At 42.9% G+C, this 17,417-nt stretch overlaps 1 protein-coding gene across 1 annotated transcript; it reads left to right on the top strand.

Annotated features, from left to right (window-relative positions):
* The first annotated feature begins 7,381 nt into the window (after positions 1 to 7,381).
* Positions 7,382 to 16,497, top strand: CCL28 (C-C motif chemokine ligand 28). Its single transcript, XM_063087586.1, has 3 exons — positions 7,382 to 7,415; positions 8,278 to 8,404; positions 16,305 to 16,497. Exons 1-3 carry the CDS (start codon positions 7,382 to 7,384, stop codon positions 16,495 to 16,497), a joined length of 354 nt encoding a protein of 117 aa, XP_062943656.1.
* Positions 16,498 to 17,417: the final 920 nt, after the last annotated feature.

The raw sequence follows: 17,417 nt of genomic DNA, 5'->3' as shown, positions 1-17,417 counted from the left end.
CGAGCACTCTTCAAGTTATTTCCTGGCCTTTTATATGTTGGGCTGTCCCAGGAGGGCACCAGTGGCATCTGCCAACATGTAACAAATGCTGGCTTGCTTCTTGCCTTTTGATAGTTTGGCTTAAGTCAAGTGATTTCCAGCTGAGCCTATCCTACCTTTATATTTGAGAAATGCAATTCAGTTTACTAAGTACATATAAGTTCTGGATGCTTTTCTGGCTTAAAACTATTGCTTGAGTTTATGCACCATTTAGATAACTCAGATTTCTAAACACACAGGTATTCTGATTATTGTTAATTTCCACCATGCTTCAGGAAGTATGTTTCAGCAGCAGTCTGTGCAGTAGCTCCTTGAAGCTAGTAACCCTTCATTTTTCTACTCCCAGGATGTAACACAGTGATTCACATATGGTGAAATGGGTGAATGAATGGATGGTTACATGGCTAAACTCCACACCTTAATTGGGATATTAAAAGAGGTTTTTTTGTGAATTTTTTTTTTTTTTTTTGGCAGCTGGCTGGCACAGGGATGGAACCCTAGACCTTTGTGTTATCAGCCCCACACTCTAACCAACTGAACTAACCAGCCAGTGCTAAAAGAGTTTGAGTTGGAACACAGCATAGGCAACACAGCGTAGATAAAGACATAATTAATTTTAGGAAATCAATTAATAAATGTAAAGGCAACTAGTGTTCACATACCATAAAATTCACCATTTTAAAGTGTAAAATTCAGTGGTTTTCAATATATTTGCAGATTTGTGCAACCATCACCGCTATCTAATTCCAGCACATTTTCATCACTCAAAAGAAAGGATCCTGTACCTGTTAGCAGTCACTCTCCATTCCTCCTATCCCCCACCCCCACCCCCAGCCCTAGCCTCAGCCCCAGCCCCTGGCAACCACTAATCTACTTTCTGTCTCTACAGATTTGCTTATTCTGGATATTTCATATAAAGTGAATCAAACAGTGTGGCCTTTTGAATCTGGTTTCTTTCACTTAAAATCCCACAATACTTTGAACATACTTGTTAACACTTACTTTGCTGTTCTGAATTTTTGTTTATCTGCCTACTTCCCGTTGGACTATTAAGCATCACAAGGACAGAGTTCATGCCTTACTTATTTCAACATTTCAAATGTAGAGTTCAGGAATTGTCACAGAGTGGGCATTCAATAACTGTCCACTGAATGAATAATGCTTTTACAGTTCTAATGAACCTGGTTGTGAGCACCACGCTCAGCCAGTGAGCGAACCGGCCATCCGTATATGGGATCCGAACCCGGGGCCTTGGTGTTATCAGCACCGTACTCTCCCGAGTGAGCCACGGGCCGGCCCCTCTAATGAACCTGGTTGGTTGGTGCTTGGATGTGCCCCCATATGCCCTCCTTACATGCGTGACAAAATGAAAAGCTCCTTACTAGATCTAGATTAGAGAAGAAAGAGGGAGATCCATGTGGCATGAAATAGCTTGCATTGGGAAATGTAAACATTTTCCTCTTTGGGCTGCTGCAGACTTGCATGACAGCTAAATTAGAAGTGAGGCTGAGCAGGACTATAAATACTTTTTATGACTTGCATGGGTATATTTCAACTACATCTATTAATTAAAATGCATGGTTTATAAATTGTTGGAGACTTTTGTAAATAGATTTATGTAGATATAACTAATATATATTTGGGAGTTGTATATTGTAAAGCTACACAATGATGCCAGTTGTTGAGTAAGGCAAATCATCCAAAATGTTTCATTATTTTAGTTATACTAAGTTTCTATTTGTATTGTCAGGGCTAGGGCTCAGATCCTTCAAACCCTTTGTACAGACTGGGTCCCCAGACCCCTCACATGCAGGTCCACACTAGGTAATTGGGAAAGCTCTGGGAGCTGTTGGCAGATGATGTGAGCTCAGTCCTCAGCAGCAGCCTCAGCTTACAGGTCCAGCAGCTTATAGGTCTGGTGGTGGCAGCCTCTCAGAGGGTCCCGGGGACACTGGCAGCAACAGCTTGCGGCAAACCCATTGCACAGACTCGATTCCCAGACCCCTCACATGCAGGTCCACGCTAGGTAATTGGGAAAGATCCTGGGAGCCGCTGGCAGATGACATGAGCTCAGTCTGCAGCAGCAGCAGCAGTGGTTGTGGCTTCTTGGAGAGTCGTGAGAACACTGGCAGCAACAGCCTCCAGCAGCAGTAGTGGCCTCCCCATGGCCCCTCAGGGCATCCTAGGGGCGGGGGACCCTGTAGATCAGAGCCACTCATCCTTTATACTTAAGTCATAACCCAGGACACCTGGGTGCACGTACGCAATTACATGAGACAATAACCAAGGAACACCTGGGCACACATATTTACATCAAATGCTTGGCAAGATTGTGAACATCTGAGGGGCTCTGACTATTTTCCTATATTTTCCCAACCTATATATGTTTTATTTTCCTGAGAATTAAAAAAATATTGTGCTTGAATCTAGATTGTTATTGATCTATATCTCAAGCTGAGATTGATTCCAGATGGAGCAGCATTGGGCTCTTCAGGGCAGGTGGGGCAGGGAAAGTGAAAGTCTTTCTGGGAGGAAAGAGCTCCATTTAATTTTATATAGATCCTCCTTGAAGCTCTGGGACTGAGGGGTCAAGGCATTATTCCCTAGACTCTGAGACTGGAGATGACCTAATGTCAGCCCAGAGCTTCTTGTACCATTGTTGACAAGAATCTTGCCAGCCTAAGACACCAGATTCCATGGGTTGATTTTAGACTCTGTGAGATAAAACCTAGATAAGCATTCTGTTCTCTTCTACCCTAGTATATTGAATATGTAGTTCCTTCTGCTTGAATGTTCCACTCCCCTTCTTAATCAGGTGAATTCTGACTCCTCCTTTAAAATAGAGTCCAAACTTCATGTCCTCTGTTGTCTACCGTTCTTCTCTAAGTGAAGTTCGTTACTCCTCCTTCTGTGTTTCTATAGTACTTGATTTGAATTTCCATAGCACTGTATCCTTCCAAGAAATTTTGGAGGTTTAAAAAATTACAAGTACTATATGCTCACTGAAAATTTGTCCCCTCTCTAGAAGTAAGAATTGCTTATAAGTTTGGGAATATATGTTTCCATATATTTTCCTCTGTGTATGTGTGCACACTCTTTTTAATAAAAATGGGAATATTTATAGTTCGTATGCTGATAATTGCTTTTCTCACTTAAATTAGGAACATTCACATATGTTAGCAATGTAGATCTGCCTCATTCTTTATCCTATTTGGATATATCGTTATTTAACCATTGGCAGACATTTTTTTTGTTAAGTTGCTTGAGATCTCTCTTATTTTTTAATATAGGCATTTATTATTATATACTCTTTTTGTACTGCTTTTGCTGCATTCTATAAGTTTTGTATGTTCTATTTTTGTTTTCATTTGCCTCAAGATATTTTCTAATTTCCTTTTTGATTTCTTCTTTGATCAGTGGTTTAAGAGTGTGTTTAACTTACACATATTTGTGAGATTTCCCATTTTCCTTTTGTTGTTAATTTCTAGTTTCATTTCCTTGTGGCTGTAGAAAATACTTGGAATAAATTCAATTTTCTTGAATTTGTTAAGACTTGTTTTATGATCTAGCAAGTAATCTATCCTGGAGAAGTTTCTGTGTGTGTTTGAGAAGAATGTGTATTCTGTTGTTGGGTGAAATGTTCTGTTGATGTCTGTTAGATCCATTTGGTCTATAATGTTGTTCAAGTTTGCTGTTTCCTTAGATTTTCTGTCTGGATGCTGTATCTATTATTGAAAGTGGAGTATGAAATCTATTATTATTGTATTGTTGTCTATTTCTCCCTTCAGATTTGTCAGTGTTTACTCTCTATATTTAGGTGCTCTGATGTTGGGTGTATATTTTGTAATTATTATGTCTTCCTGTTGAATTGACCCTTTTATCAGTATGTAATGACCTTCTTTGTCTTTTGTGACCTTTTTGAGTTATTTTGGTAGGAATTTTGATGGTCTCTAATATTTTGCTAATGTTTTGCTATAGTGAATAGCTGTGCACCTGTCCCTATGATTTCTGTGAATCTGTTTGAAGAACAGAATTCCAGAAGTACAATTACTTGGCCAGTGAAGTTGTATCCTAAGCATTTAGTTCTAAATCTGTCTTCTCTACTATGCCCCTTGAGGAAGGGGACATATTGTTTTATTTTTGTATCTCCCAGTGACTAGCATTGTGCCTGGAACATTATAACTGCTTGGTAAATGTTTGTTGTATAATTGAATGAATAAATAAATGAATGAATAGTAACAGAAAGTTTTTATGCTCAGAAAGTGAATCAATAGACATTTTCAATTTCATATTCAGCTCCTTTTCTACTCCAAAGCAGTAAATAGGCCTGATGTTTCTATGTGGGCAAGGTATGAACACAGAGATCTTCCCCTATTTCAAGCGCAGGTACTAATATTACTTACAGTGTTTATAGAGGAGTCCAACTGTTTCTTTTAAAAGAAATTCAGGGGCTAACTTTTTCTAGTTCAGGGGCTAACTTCTGTGTGTTATGAGGCTGTCACCTGCAGCCCCTGTTGGCTGTAATTTCTTTTTTAAAAAAAATTCACTACCCACTTGGTGAAATGGGAAGCATTTAGGAATCACCAGATTCACTCTTCAGCATGGAGATTGGATTTCCTTTCATATTTGTGCTGCCCTCATCTCCTGAACATAAATTCATCCTAATTTGACCTCCTGCCTCAGTCACTCCTTACTTCAATCCATCTTGCTTATCACTGCAAGATGGATTTTTTGAACATCCTTCTCCTTTCTCAAATTTTTAGTGGTCCCCATTTCTTAAAAGCTAAGCCTCTTTACACTGATATTCAAGACATCATGGTGTGACCTCAGGATCTTTTGAACCATATCTTATCATTCACCTTCCTAGCTACTCAATTCAGAAAAAGTAATCTATTTTTTCTCAGTACCCTGGATGTGCCTTGGGCTTTTCTGTCTCAGAACTCTTGACTGTGGGTAAAAAATTAATAGGCTTTATTCTGAGCTAGGAGTAGCGACCCTAGTGGCTTCCTGGAGTGTCCCAAGAAGCACCATGTATCAGAGCCGTTAGTCCTTTTTACTTAGGTCCATAACCCAGGACACCTGGGTGCACATGCACAATTACATTAGACAATAACCAAGGAACACCTGGGCACATGTGCATATTTACATCAAATGCTTGGCAAGATTCTGAACATCTGAGGGGCCCTAACCATTTTCCTATGTTTTCCCCAACACCACCCCTTCGAGGTCCCTCCCCGTACAGTCTACACGTTCAGAATCTTCCGCGATGTCCCCTTAGCGAGGATAACTGACCCTTGCATTCACATATTACACGTTCCATCCCAACAGTCCCAAAAGTCTTTAGCTTGTTGCAGGACGAGCTCAAAAGTCCAAAGTCTGAGACTAAAGGCAAAACTCCTTTCAGCTGTGAACATGTGAAGAGTCAAAAACAAATTTATCTACTTCCAAGATACAGTGGGACAGACAATGGGTACACATTTCCGTTCCAAAAGGGAGGAATAGACAAGAAAGGAAAAACAGGCCCCAAACAAATCTAAAACCCAAACATGGCAAACGTTAAACACACTGGGGCATCTAGATCCCTAAAGCATTGGGCAACCTTGCTCCTACAGCTTGGCCAGGTGCAGCCCATTGAGCTGCCCTGGTGCCCGTGGTTTTTCCAGGCTGGCGCTGCATGTTGCCAACTGCCCCACAGTTCTGGGCTCCTGGCGGCAGTCCCACCATCCTGGCTCCACTAGACATTTCCTCAGTGGGGGTTCTCTGTAGGGGCTCCAACCCCACTTTTCTGCTCCACATTGCTCCATAGATGACCTCCGCAGCAGCTCCACCCCTGCAGCAGGTCTTTGCCTGAGTCCCCTGGCTTTTTCATCTTCTGAAATCTGGGTGGAGGCTGTCACGCCTCCCCTGCTGTCTGCTGGCCTGCAAACTTAACACAATGTGAACGACACCAAGGTTTTCGGCTTTTACTCTCCAGAGCTACCTCACAAATCACACTTGGGGTCGGCAGAGTCAGGGTTGCTCCAGCCAGAGCAGCTGGGATGCAGGGAGCAGTTTCCCCTAGGGCAGTGGCGCCCCAGGTCTGTCTTCCAGAGAAACTCAATTCTCCTAGGCCTCTGTGATGGGAGGGGCAGGCTCCCAAACTTCTGAAATGCCCTCAGGGCCTTTCTCATTGTCCTGGCTATTAGCATCTAGCTGCTCCATCCCCCGGCTCTCAAATCACTTGAGTCAGCTTGGCTTATGCCTGCCATTCACTCAGTCTTGGGCAGTTCTGCAGCATTTGCCCACACAGTTAGAACAGCTGCATTCGTCCTGTCCATCAAGGAGTAGCTGCCCTGCTTCTGTGCACGTCCGTGGCTATTCTATTACCACTGCCACAGAGACAGGTGTGTGGTAATGGAGACTAACTTTTCCACCTTTTCACCAGGTGAAAACATACTTGACATTCTGCAGGAGCACCCATCCTCAGGTCATCTGTCCGTCTGCATGTGGCACTCTTTTCTTGGGTTTATAAGGCACCTGTTGAGCCATTGGGTTTAAGTGGCACCCTTCAAGCCATTTGCCTTTGGACAAATGTGACATGCATTTACTACATCTTCCCCAGAGCACATTACACCATCCACCTTCTTGGGTTTAAGTTGCACCTGGTGAGCCATTTGCCTTCAGACAAACGCGACATGCATTTACTACATCATCTCCAGAGTATGTTACACCACCCACCCCTAGGTCCCACAGCTGCAGCAGCCAGGAGCTCTCCCTGTTTCTGCTGCTTTTTTTCCCCAAGCCAACCAATTTGACCTGGGTATATGGGACATAGGTAGTGAATTGGGTCACCTGTGAGTTGCCTACCGGTCCATCTGGTCCCATAGGCTGCTCGTGCTTCACTTTTTGATGAGCGGGTTGTGACAGGAGACGCACAGTCTCCCCCAACTCACCATCAGAATGGTTCATCTTTGTCTTTGGTGTCAGAAGCAGTGATGACCTGTTGCTGTACTTCAGCCTCCAGGGCATGTACTTGTACTTCCAACCTGTCTGCTTTCTGCTGCAAGTCTTGAAACTGTGCTGCTTTGTGGGGTTTCTGGTCCATGTTGTCTCACAGTACAGTGAGCAACAGCCAGACCCCAATCAGTAGGAAAGTGGCCACTGGGCACCACATATCCAAGGGTAGCCACATTTCTTCCCCCTCCCAAGGGGTTTTCTGCTTCTTTACCTGCTTGGCATCCTACCCAAGACGCCAATTGCTGGGCTCTTTTTCCTGCCTGGAATCCTGCCACAACTATGCCGATTGTAAAGCTACATGACTACACCAGTTGTCGGGTTGAGGCAATAGCTAACAGCTACACCAATGGTTGAGGCAATAGCTAACAGCTACACCAATGGTATTGTTAAAGCAATTCATAACTAAAGCCAACAGGGCTAGGACTCACAGACCCCTCAAGCCCATTGTCCAGACTGGGTCACAAACCCCTCACATGCAGGTCTATGAACTAGGTAATGGGAAAAGGTCCTGGGAGCTGTGGGTAAAAAATTAATAGGTTTTATTCAGAGCTAGGAGTAGCCACCCTAGTGGCCTCCTGGAGGTCCCGAGAAATACCATGTATCAGAGCCGTTAGTCCTTTATACTTAGGTCCATAACCCAGGACACCTGGGTGCACATGCACAATTACATTAGACAATAACCAAGGAACACCTGGGCACATGTGCATATTTACATCAAATGCTCGGCAAGATTCTGAACATCTGAGGGGCCCTGACCATTTTCCTGTATTTTCCCAACACTGCACTTCCCTTAGTCTGAGCAAGGGTTCTCTATTTTTCTCCACCCATCTAAATCCTTCAGGGTTCAGCCAACTGCTTCTGTGCTAGGAAAGTTTCAAACCTGTGCCAGAGGCCCATGTGGTCACTTTCTTCTGAACAGCCTGGGACACTCTGTTGACCTCACTCTTTTCATCTTTGATCAAGTCAGTGTGCAACCCCACTAGCATCACTGTCTGCAGCTTTTTTCGTCTCTTCACTTGTTTAGGGTCTTTGCTTAAATTTACTTATCTGTTACAAATACAGTTTAAGTTCCAGAGGTAAAGACATGTCCTGCCCCAGGTCTGCATTCTCAAAGCCCTCAGGAAGTGTTTTCCCCTTGCTTGAGTGGATTAACACTCTATTTCTCTGGAATCATTAAGATGAGACCCACACTAGTATTCTATAAACTGTAAGATTTAACCTTTTTTTCTTTTCCTCTTTTAGCCATACTTCCTATTGCCTCCAGCTGTTGCACTGAGGTTTCACATCATATTTCCCGAAGGCTTCTGGAAAGAGTAACTGCATGTCGCATCCAGAGAGCTGATGGGGATTGTGACTTGGCTGCTGTCATGTGAGTGCTCTTCTGCAGGGAGGTCCAAACTTGCACAGTGATTATTTCCCCAGCCAACCAACAACAGATTAGAAAGGCTTTGCCTGATACATGACATACAAATAATTATCTGAGGGAGGGGAGAGTAAATACCCTGTCTTTTGGGCCCCATGCTTCTTGGAGTAAATGTACAATCTGTCTGTACAGGGGTGTCCTGCGCCCCACACTAGCTTTCCAGCACTCCACCCCCCTTGCGGCAGTGCTGTGGTTATGACTAAATATCCTCAGTCACCAGAAAACATTCACGGCTTTGCTAAGCAAAACAAGAGACATTCTGAGTGAAAAAACAAAATCCAAACAGAAGGTGACTGTTATATTTCATGGCTTTAACAGTAACTTTTCCAGGCAAATATACAGGTTGCTGTCATTTTTTCTCTCTGAACTCATCAGGAGCATATTATAAGATTCAAAGAGAAGTATAAAAATGTCTGCACCTGTCACAAGTGCTCCGTGCAATCTAATCACAAATGCCCTTCCCTGCTTTTAATTCTGGGGTGTTGGCTCATGGTAAACCTTCCCACCTCTCCCATCCCCCACCCCCACCCCCCACCCAGGCTCAGTTATTAAAAGCTTTAGAATTATGTGTACTTATGTCTGTGTAGAGGCTTTAAAATCTGAACTGCATTAATGTTTAGCAAATCTGGACTCTTGACAACAAGGCTGTGAAGAAGAAATAAATTAGCTCTCCATCACACACAGGTGAAAGCTGTGACCAAGATTACATAGTTCACCTGGTATCATACTGCTAGTGAAGGGCAGAAATGGGACGTGAGCCCGGGTCTCTTTGTTCAGAGCACTATTCCTCCAAAGTCATTCCAAACAGGTAGCGGGACTAACCATAAAACGCTCTCCCAAAACTCCATTGCATTCAGGTATTAGGCATCTCCCTCTCATGCTGGTTTTAACGCCACTTACAGTTCTAGAAGATGCTGGGGAGTCACTGGGTGTCCCTTTCTGTGGGCTATGTCCCTTTGCTTATGGCTGAGCTCCAGATTCAGTCAGGAACCTCCTTGTTCTATTCAATGAATTGAACAAATATTTATTGATCGATGATCGTGTTCTAAGCACCACCACTCTATGTTCTGGGGATGCAGCAGTGACAAAATGGGCTCTTCCCTCCTCAGTCTCTGGGAGATTCTTTATCCAGCTGACTTCTGCAATCCATCTCAAGTGATTTTAGATCTCTTCAGAGGGATCTATTCATTACTCAACAGAAACACTGCTCCAAGACACAAGTTCTTAAAAGTTCAAAGGAAGTGTTTGTAAGCTACCCATTGATAGACTCTTCAGGTCAGGGGCTGTGAATTCCTTGCAATTTTTTTCTATGAATATGTAAACATTTTTCATGGGAGAAGATCCCTGGAAATGTGAGGGTTATTTCAAAAAGTTCATGGAAAGATTTGTATTATCTTTAATTCTATTTTTGCACAACATTTCTGAAGTACCCTCATATGTACTAAGGAGGTGCCTTCTTAGGGGTGCTTCAAGTTCCTGACTTCTTTGAAAAACTCTCATAGTATATGCCTGGACAAGATTCCACCAGTCTTTCATTAAATCTTATTTAATCTTAATAAACACTGTTGGCAATAGTTGGAAAATGAAAAACTCATAGACAGTACATGAATAGACAATACTCTAGATAATTGAAAACATCTGGATATTTGTGTTGGGTTGACAGAGCTGAAATCTGTCTGAGACTGCGCTGGTTGCTCTCAGAAACACCAAAATTTCAACTCCTCTGAATTCCTTCCATCTCTTTGGCATATGTCACCTCCAACTAAAAGAGGCTTGAGAGCTTGTAAGGGCTCCAGTGGGACTCCCAGGAAGGCTTGGAGAAAAATGGTTGGAGGGCTGGCCAGTTAACTCAGTTGGTTAGAGTGCAGCCTTATAACACCAGGGTCACAGGTTCAGATCCCTCTACCGGCCAGCTGCCAAGAAAAAACCCCAAATAACAAAATCAGAAGAAGTTTCTTTGGTTGTATAAGAGTAAGAGGCAGATTCTGGGTTAGGGTTCAGAGAACATTACTGGTAAGAGGATTTTTAGAGAAGTTTCTTTGGGATAAGCAGGTGTCAGAGATCTAACAAGTATAGGAATAGAAATGATGTTGTCTTCATTTTGATAAGGAAAAATATGATTAAAAAAGTGAGTCTTTGTCCCGTCCTGCGGGACAGGTAAGAACGTGGGCTCGAGGAGGACTACCTGTAGCTGGTGAAAAGAGGAAGAGACAGGAGACACACAGAATGGAGGCAAGACAGGATTCTGATCAAGCCTCAAAATTTTATTGTCAGGCGATTGCTTATATACATAGTGAAGAAGGGGCGGGCTGTCACAGAGTGTGGCAGCTTATGATAGGCGGAAAAGCAGTGGGGTGATAGTGGCATGGTGTGAAGAAGAGGAGGTGGGAGAGGTGTTGGCTTGGCGCGCGCGGGCTTTTCTGAGGAGGAAGAGAAAGGCTTACATAAAATGGCTGTTATTTGTTAAAATGGCGGCTATTGTTAAAATGGCTCCTGACATCTCCTCCCTTTCTGTTCAAAGACAGAAGGGAAGGCGAGCATTAACCGGGCGAGGGAGTAGGGGCCTGGCTCCCCCGTGGATTTTTTGAATCCACCATCGTTGGCTCTTGGTATCTTTTGGGGGGAGGGGCAGAGCCGAAATTGATTTTTGATAGATTAGATACCAACCCCTATGCAAGCCAGGCGTGCTCACAGGGAAACCCAGAGGAGGTCGGAGTTCTGTGACCTTCCCTTGTAATACTTTGTTTTACACTCACCCCGGTGCTCATACCCTGTTCTCCCTAAAGGGAGAGGGTAGTCATGCCTCTGGTTATCATGTCGTCCCCGTAGGGAGGGAGCCATAGTAGTCTTCTCCCGTGTCCTTTGATGCCAGCCGTTGATAATGAATTTGGATAGGTTTAGAAAGGACGGCATCAACTTGTTTCTTAATTAGGTTGGTGAGATGGCGAAACGCCCAGGGACCGAAGGTTATAAGTAAAAGGAGGCAAAGAAGGGGGCCCAAGACAGGGAGGAGGTAAGGGAGGAGTCCATTAAGTCCAGTCCAGAGCGGGTTTTCGAACAATTCTTTTCTTCGCTTGATGAGGTCTTCTTGTAATTTCTTGATTTTGTCTCGGACAATGCCAGACTTGTTGGCATAGAAACAGCACCGTTCCTGTAAAGCTAAACAGATCCCTCCCTGTTCTGCAGTTAATAGGTCTAACCCTCTGCGATTTTGTAAAACTATCTCAGCTAAAGAATCAATTTGATCTTGTAAATCATTAACAGTTCCAGAGAGGGTTTGAACATCATCAATTAACTGACGAGATAATTTATTATAGGTGTTAACAGCGACCCCTATCCCCGCCCCGCCGGAGGCCATAGCGGTTGTAATCCCCATGCCTATAAGCAAGGGAATGACTTGGAGAGCACGCCGGTGGCGTCCTGTTATAAGGTCAAGGCTAGGAAGAGGGACGGGCTCATATCCGGGGATGATAGAAATGTCAGGGAGAAGGCTCGCTGGAATGCAGAGGCCTGTCCAATTAATAGGGAGAAAGGTATGGGCAAGGTTGCCTCCACAAATGAATACCTGTCCTGGAGAAAGGCAGATGGGGGTGGAAATGTTAGTTATGGAATGACAATGGGAAAAGGTGACAAATCCGACATCAACGTCATAGGAATTATTTTGTGAAGGTCCCTGGAGGCAATCAGAGAGATTGAAACCCGAGGGCTGTACTCTGAAGGGGGATGATAGTGAGCAATTGGCAGTTTCATTAAAGGGGATATACGAGGCATTGAACATAGGAATGGCAGTAGGTAGAGGCATACCAATGGTTAAACATAGCCAGCAGTCTTGTGCAAGCGAGGGGGTAAGGGGGGGGTTGGTGGGGAGCGGAGGGCGGCGGATGAAGAACTGGCGCAGTAAGCTGCCAGGGATCCTCGTTATCATGATAATGAGCTGCCTGTTCGTCTAAGGTCTCTTGGTCCTCGGGGGGAAGTTGGTCGTTATGAGGGGCGAAGGAAGTAAGGGAGGGGTATAATTTTGGAGCTGTTTTACGAGTCTTTTTAGAGGGGTTAGTTTCAGGGGAGATTGTCTGAAGGGTCTTTTCAGGGGGATCAGCATCATGGCTGTTAAGTCCCTCCGGCATGCCTATTACGGCAGAGGGGCAAGTTGAGGGGGGGTGAGAACCGTCCTTAAGGGCTGTCTCCCCCACTTGTATTATGTTTTTGATATCCGGGTCCTGAGAATGGGTTTGTAAAATGTCATTAATTAAATTCCAGTAGGAAAAGGTAGACACGGGGACCTTGCTGGGGCCAAAAGTACGATAGTAATCATTGAGACAGTCACCAACCCGTTTCCAGTATTTATGATCAATGGTGCCCTCTTGAGGAAACCAGGGGCATACATCAGTTAAGAAATTGAAAAAACTTCGGAGATCTTTCTTTTTAGCCTTAATTCTGCGCATCTTGAGGGAATCCTTAAGCCCCTTAAGGAAGAGCTCATAAGAGCTCAATTCCTGTCCAATGATAATCACCTACTCACCGGTCCGATGTCCGCTGGGGCGGCTAGTCCAGTGACGATCAAAATCGAGTCTTGTCCCGAGGATTGATCACCCACGGGCTCAAAACGAGCTCAGGAGCTCAGGGTATGCCTGGCCAGGCGTCTTCCGAGTAGGTGCCAGCAACGTTGTTCTGTTCCTCAGGCCCCACGTTGGGCGCCAGAAATGTCCCGTCCTGCGGGACAGGTAAGAACGTGGGCTTGAGGAGGACTACCTGTAGCTGGTGAAAAGAGGAAGAGACAGGAGACACACAGAACGGAGGCAAGACAGGATTCTGATCAAGCCTCAAAATTTTATTGTCAGGCGATTGCTTATATACATAGTGAAGAAGGGGCGGGCTGTCACAGAGTGTGGCAGCTTATGATAGGCGGAAAAGCAGTGGGGTGATAGTAGCGTGGTATGAGAAGAGGAGGTGGGAGAGGTGTTGGCTTGGCGCACGCGGACTTTTCTGAGGAGGAAGAGAAAGGCTTACATAAAATGGCTGTTATTTGTTAAAATGGCGGCTATTGTTAAAATGGCTCCTGACAAGTCTTCATTTTAAAAAGAACTCCATTTTAATTAAAGGGAAACTATGAAGCCAGTCACCTGGATCTAGAAATCCAAACATAAGTTTGTAAATTGACCTCTCTGTGTTGATAAGAAAGCTGAAAATTAGAGTAGTTATGTCCTGGTCTCAACTAAAATTAAATTCAACTATGTAGTATTTTTTTAATCATAAATTACAGATCCTCTCTGTTGTGTTTCCTGACATTCAACATAAAAAGATAAAGATCCTCTTGTTTTCAAATTGTTTCACTACAGAGCTTGTCTTTACTTATCCAGAATGTACTCCCTTAACCCTGACTGTGTGTAAAGCCTTTAAGGTTTGAGACTAGTGTTTTAGATGCAGAAAACATTACAAGTTTTGGAAATATAATTCCAAAGTATTATATGTTATCATTAATGACAATTAATATAAACTAACTTTCAGTGAGCTCACTGGGTTTCGTTTCCTTTCTGCCTAGAAATAGGTCCTTTGTTTCAGATGCTATAAATGATCATTCTAATTTTTGATGGCTGAGACAGCAGTTTGCTTGTTAAGTCCCTCTACAGTGACTTTATGAAAGAGCTTCTGTCTGTTTCTTAACATAAATACAATGAAAAGTTGTCTATCTCAGCCAGAGGCCTGAAGTTTCTTGAAACATACAGATGTTATCCGTTGGGAAGAAAATTTGGGGTTATTAAATAAAGTTATCTGGGAGGCTTGAGTAGTTTCTCAGAAGTGGTTGTGAAGGTCTGTTGTGTTTAGAGGAATGGGTAAAGAAATAAAGTTTAGCGAAAAATTGTAGGTGTAATCTCTATGGTAGATCCATCCCTTTAGGCCCATTGGACTGTAGCTCCGCTACTGTGGGTGAAAAAATCAGGGGATCAGCCTCATGATTTCTTACAGTCAAAACTCTGCACCTAGAAGTTCACAATAGGGGGTGGTGGGAGGAGGGTCAATCCCCATCAGAATACCATGGAGTTGGGGGTAGAGGAGGACGTGTGGAATAGGCTACCTCCTTTCTCAGCATTAATTATGTCATATCTTTTTATCTTGATGGAATACACATGGAAATACAAATAGAGGCTTGAGCAGTTTTTCAACGTTAGGATTCTAAACATCATAGCATCTCAGATTCGGGAACTGTGTTCTAATAGCTGATTTATTTCCCTTGAATTTCATTGGAAGATGGAGGCCTCATCAGGTGGGCCTTTGAAAAGAGTCCCACATGCTGGTTATTGCCTGTTCTCCTGTGGTCCCCCACCTCTCTGAATCCTCTGTCTGTATTTCCCCATCCAGTTCTCTCCTTTAGCCCCAGCGCTAATGGCCCTCCCTGAAGCTCATCACTCATCACTTTAATAATGGAGTTGAGTCCTAGTTCCTTCCTGTGTACCCCATAGATTTATCTGGATGTCAGTGAAGTTTTTATTTGCTCGGGTTCTTGCTGACAACACAGGGAGAGGAGAGAGTTTTAGTCCTTTGGAAAAGGTAGGAGCTTCAACCCTAGTTTTCTGTTTTTCCTCCACAGCTATGCTACAGCCAAGTTTTCTCCTATAACAGCAAACCAACTGGCCAAAGTAAGAATTAGCTTTCCTTTTGAAGATGTCTAAATCCAGTTCACTTAGGGAACATATGATCCTCTTATTAAGATGCCCCACTTCTTTCAAATTAATATCCCCCCACATGCTGCTTTTATTATGATAAAGCTCATTTACACCTTTCTCCACTTCCCCCACCTCAAGAGTCCCTACATTAGCTGATAATGATTCCACTTGCGTCATCTGGAGAAATGGCAGCCTACTGTCTATCCCCCTTTTTTTTCCCTGAGTAACAAGGTCAAGTGTTAAAATTTATCTGGACACAGAAATATCACACGTGTAAAGCCAGTAGGATTTGCAACATTTGGTAAGAGCTGTACGGCACCTGATAGGGAATTAAAAGTCACAGCATCTTTTGAAATGAGAAATTCTTCTAGTTACCAAAAATTGTGAATGCTTCCTAGCGTTCTCCAGCCCACCGTGAAAACTTCATATAGAAAAATGAAGATGAAAACAAATTCTGAGCTATGGCATAGATTTATAGTGTATTAAAATGTTAACAAATACCTAGTACATTTTAGTTGATTGTTTTGTTGAATACAAAACCAGACTGTCCTTATTTTGAACAATTTTCACTGTACATCTAGAGTGAATTACTGAATTCCTCCTGTGAACAAGGCCTTTTCAAGATACTTCTAGACTGTTCCTTCCTCAAGGAGCATAACTCTAGTGAGAGAGATGAGACAAGTACTCGAATAAAAAACAGAATGCACTAAGTGCTAGTAGAGAGGGAAGTCCCACCACACTGAGGGGAAAAAAGAGGGCATTTAGCTGAAGGGATCTAGGAAACTTTATGGAGAGGGCTGTGTTTGAGATGAATAGTGAGGATGAACTGATCTGGTGGGCTGAAGCTTAGAGTCAGGGAAGATAATTGTTTTAACTTGGTTTTTACAATTGTTTCTCTTCTCTTCCTCATCCCCCTCTTCTTCCTCTTCTCCTTCCCCCCTATTTTCTCCTTCTCTGCCTACTCTAATTCCTTTTTCTCTTCCTCTTTTAATACTTCCTGCTGATGACTGCGGACCCACAGGGAACGGTGTGTGTGTGAAGTCAAGACTTCACGTTGTGGTGCTTAGCTTTAGGATTCAGTCCCTAAGAATACTGTGTTCGAAAGTAGGAACTGCCTAGACATCACTAAGTTTTTATTTGTTTGTGTGTTTGATCAGCGATTTTTTTTCTTCACTTCTTGGCAGCCTTCGTGTCAAGCGCAGAAGATTCTGTGTCAGCCCGCGCAATCACACTATTCAGCGGTGGATGCAGGCCCAAGCAGCCAAGGGACATGGCAAAGGCAACGTTTGCCATAAGAGGAAAGACCACAGCAAGAGGAACAGAAAAGGGGCATGTCGAGGGAGACGTGAAACATATGACCATAAAACTCCTTATTAAGAGTTTACAAATGAATCTACAAAGACGATTCCTCAAGTGAACTTGGCCATTGTCGGTTATAAATGTATTATCCGAATTTTCCTTACTGGCAGCCAACAGGGCAAAACAAAATACTGTATTTTTAAAAAATGAACAATTGTACACTAAGCAAATAAAGCCAATAATATACTCAACTGAAAAATGAAAAGAAAATACTTATCTTCGTATAATATTTTAAGAGGAGTATATAGCTATAATTTCTCCAACTGTTTTATTTAGAAAGTTTTCCAAACATACGCAGAAGTTGAAAGAAGGGCACAATGAACACCTGTATAGTTTTCACCTATATTAATCATCCTTTCAACTAACAACTTGAAGTATGTTTAATTTGCTCTCTCCTTCTGGTCTAGATTCATAATTCTATACAATTTTTGGGTAACTGTAAATGATAGTAGTTTTACATAATATATTTTTTTAAGAACTGACTTTTCTGCAATGCAAATGATTAAAACTTTGTCTGAGGACAGTGTGCCCAGAAGACCAGATTCTTATTTTATTTATTTATTTATTTTTTTATTGAATCATAATTGATTATACATATTTTTGAGGTTCAACATTGATGTATGTTGATCAAATCAATATTATGAACATATATATTAATACAAATCATACTTATTCTTTATGCCCCTTGTCCAATATCTCTGTATCCCCCCTCCCTCACCCTCCCACCTCTGATAACCCTAGATTTCTTCTCTCCTTCTGAAACAATAACGCTTACTCTGTTGATTTGTTGCCTAGATGATCTGTCCAATGCTGAGAGGTGTGTTCAGGTCCCCCACTATTATCATAGAGCAGATGCTTTTTTTATCACTCTGGAATGGGCTTTGTGGAGAGAGACATCCTCTTCTTTTCTTTGGTCTCTGTTTGTGACTCTCCTTGTG

This window comes from Cynocephalus volans, chromosome 2, assembly GCF_027409185.1.
Source record: "Cynocephalus volans isolate mCynVol1 chromosome 2, mCynVol1.pri, whole genome shotgun sequence".
NCBI lineage: Eukaryota > Metazoa > Chordata > Mammalia > Dermoptera > Cynocephalidae > Cynocephalus > Cynocephalus volans.
The sequence above is the reverse complement of the archived record's forward strand: the minus strand, read 5'-3'. Positions and strand labels throughout refer to the sequence as shown.

What these genes read in the sequence shown, in the direction of transcription:
- CCL28 (XM_063087586.1), top strand. Translation starts at nt 7,382, where the DNA reads ATGGTTGAGGCAATAGCTAACAGCTACACCAATG. An exon ending in AGCTAACAGCTACACCAATG is followed by an intron (nt 7,416 to 8,277) that starts GTATTGTTAAAG and finishes TTCCTCTTTTAG; the next exon opens with CCATACTTCCTATTGCCTCC. An exon ending in TGTGACTTGGCTGCTGTCAT is followed by an intron (nt 8,405 to 16,304) that starts GTGAGTGCTCTT and finishes ACTTCTTGGCAG; the next exon opens with CCTTCGTGTCAAGCGCAGAA.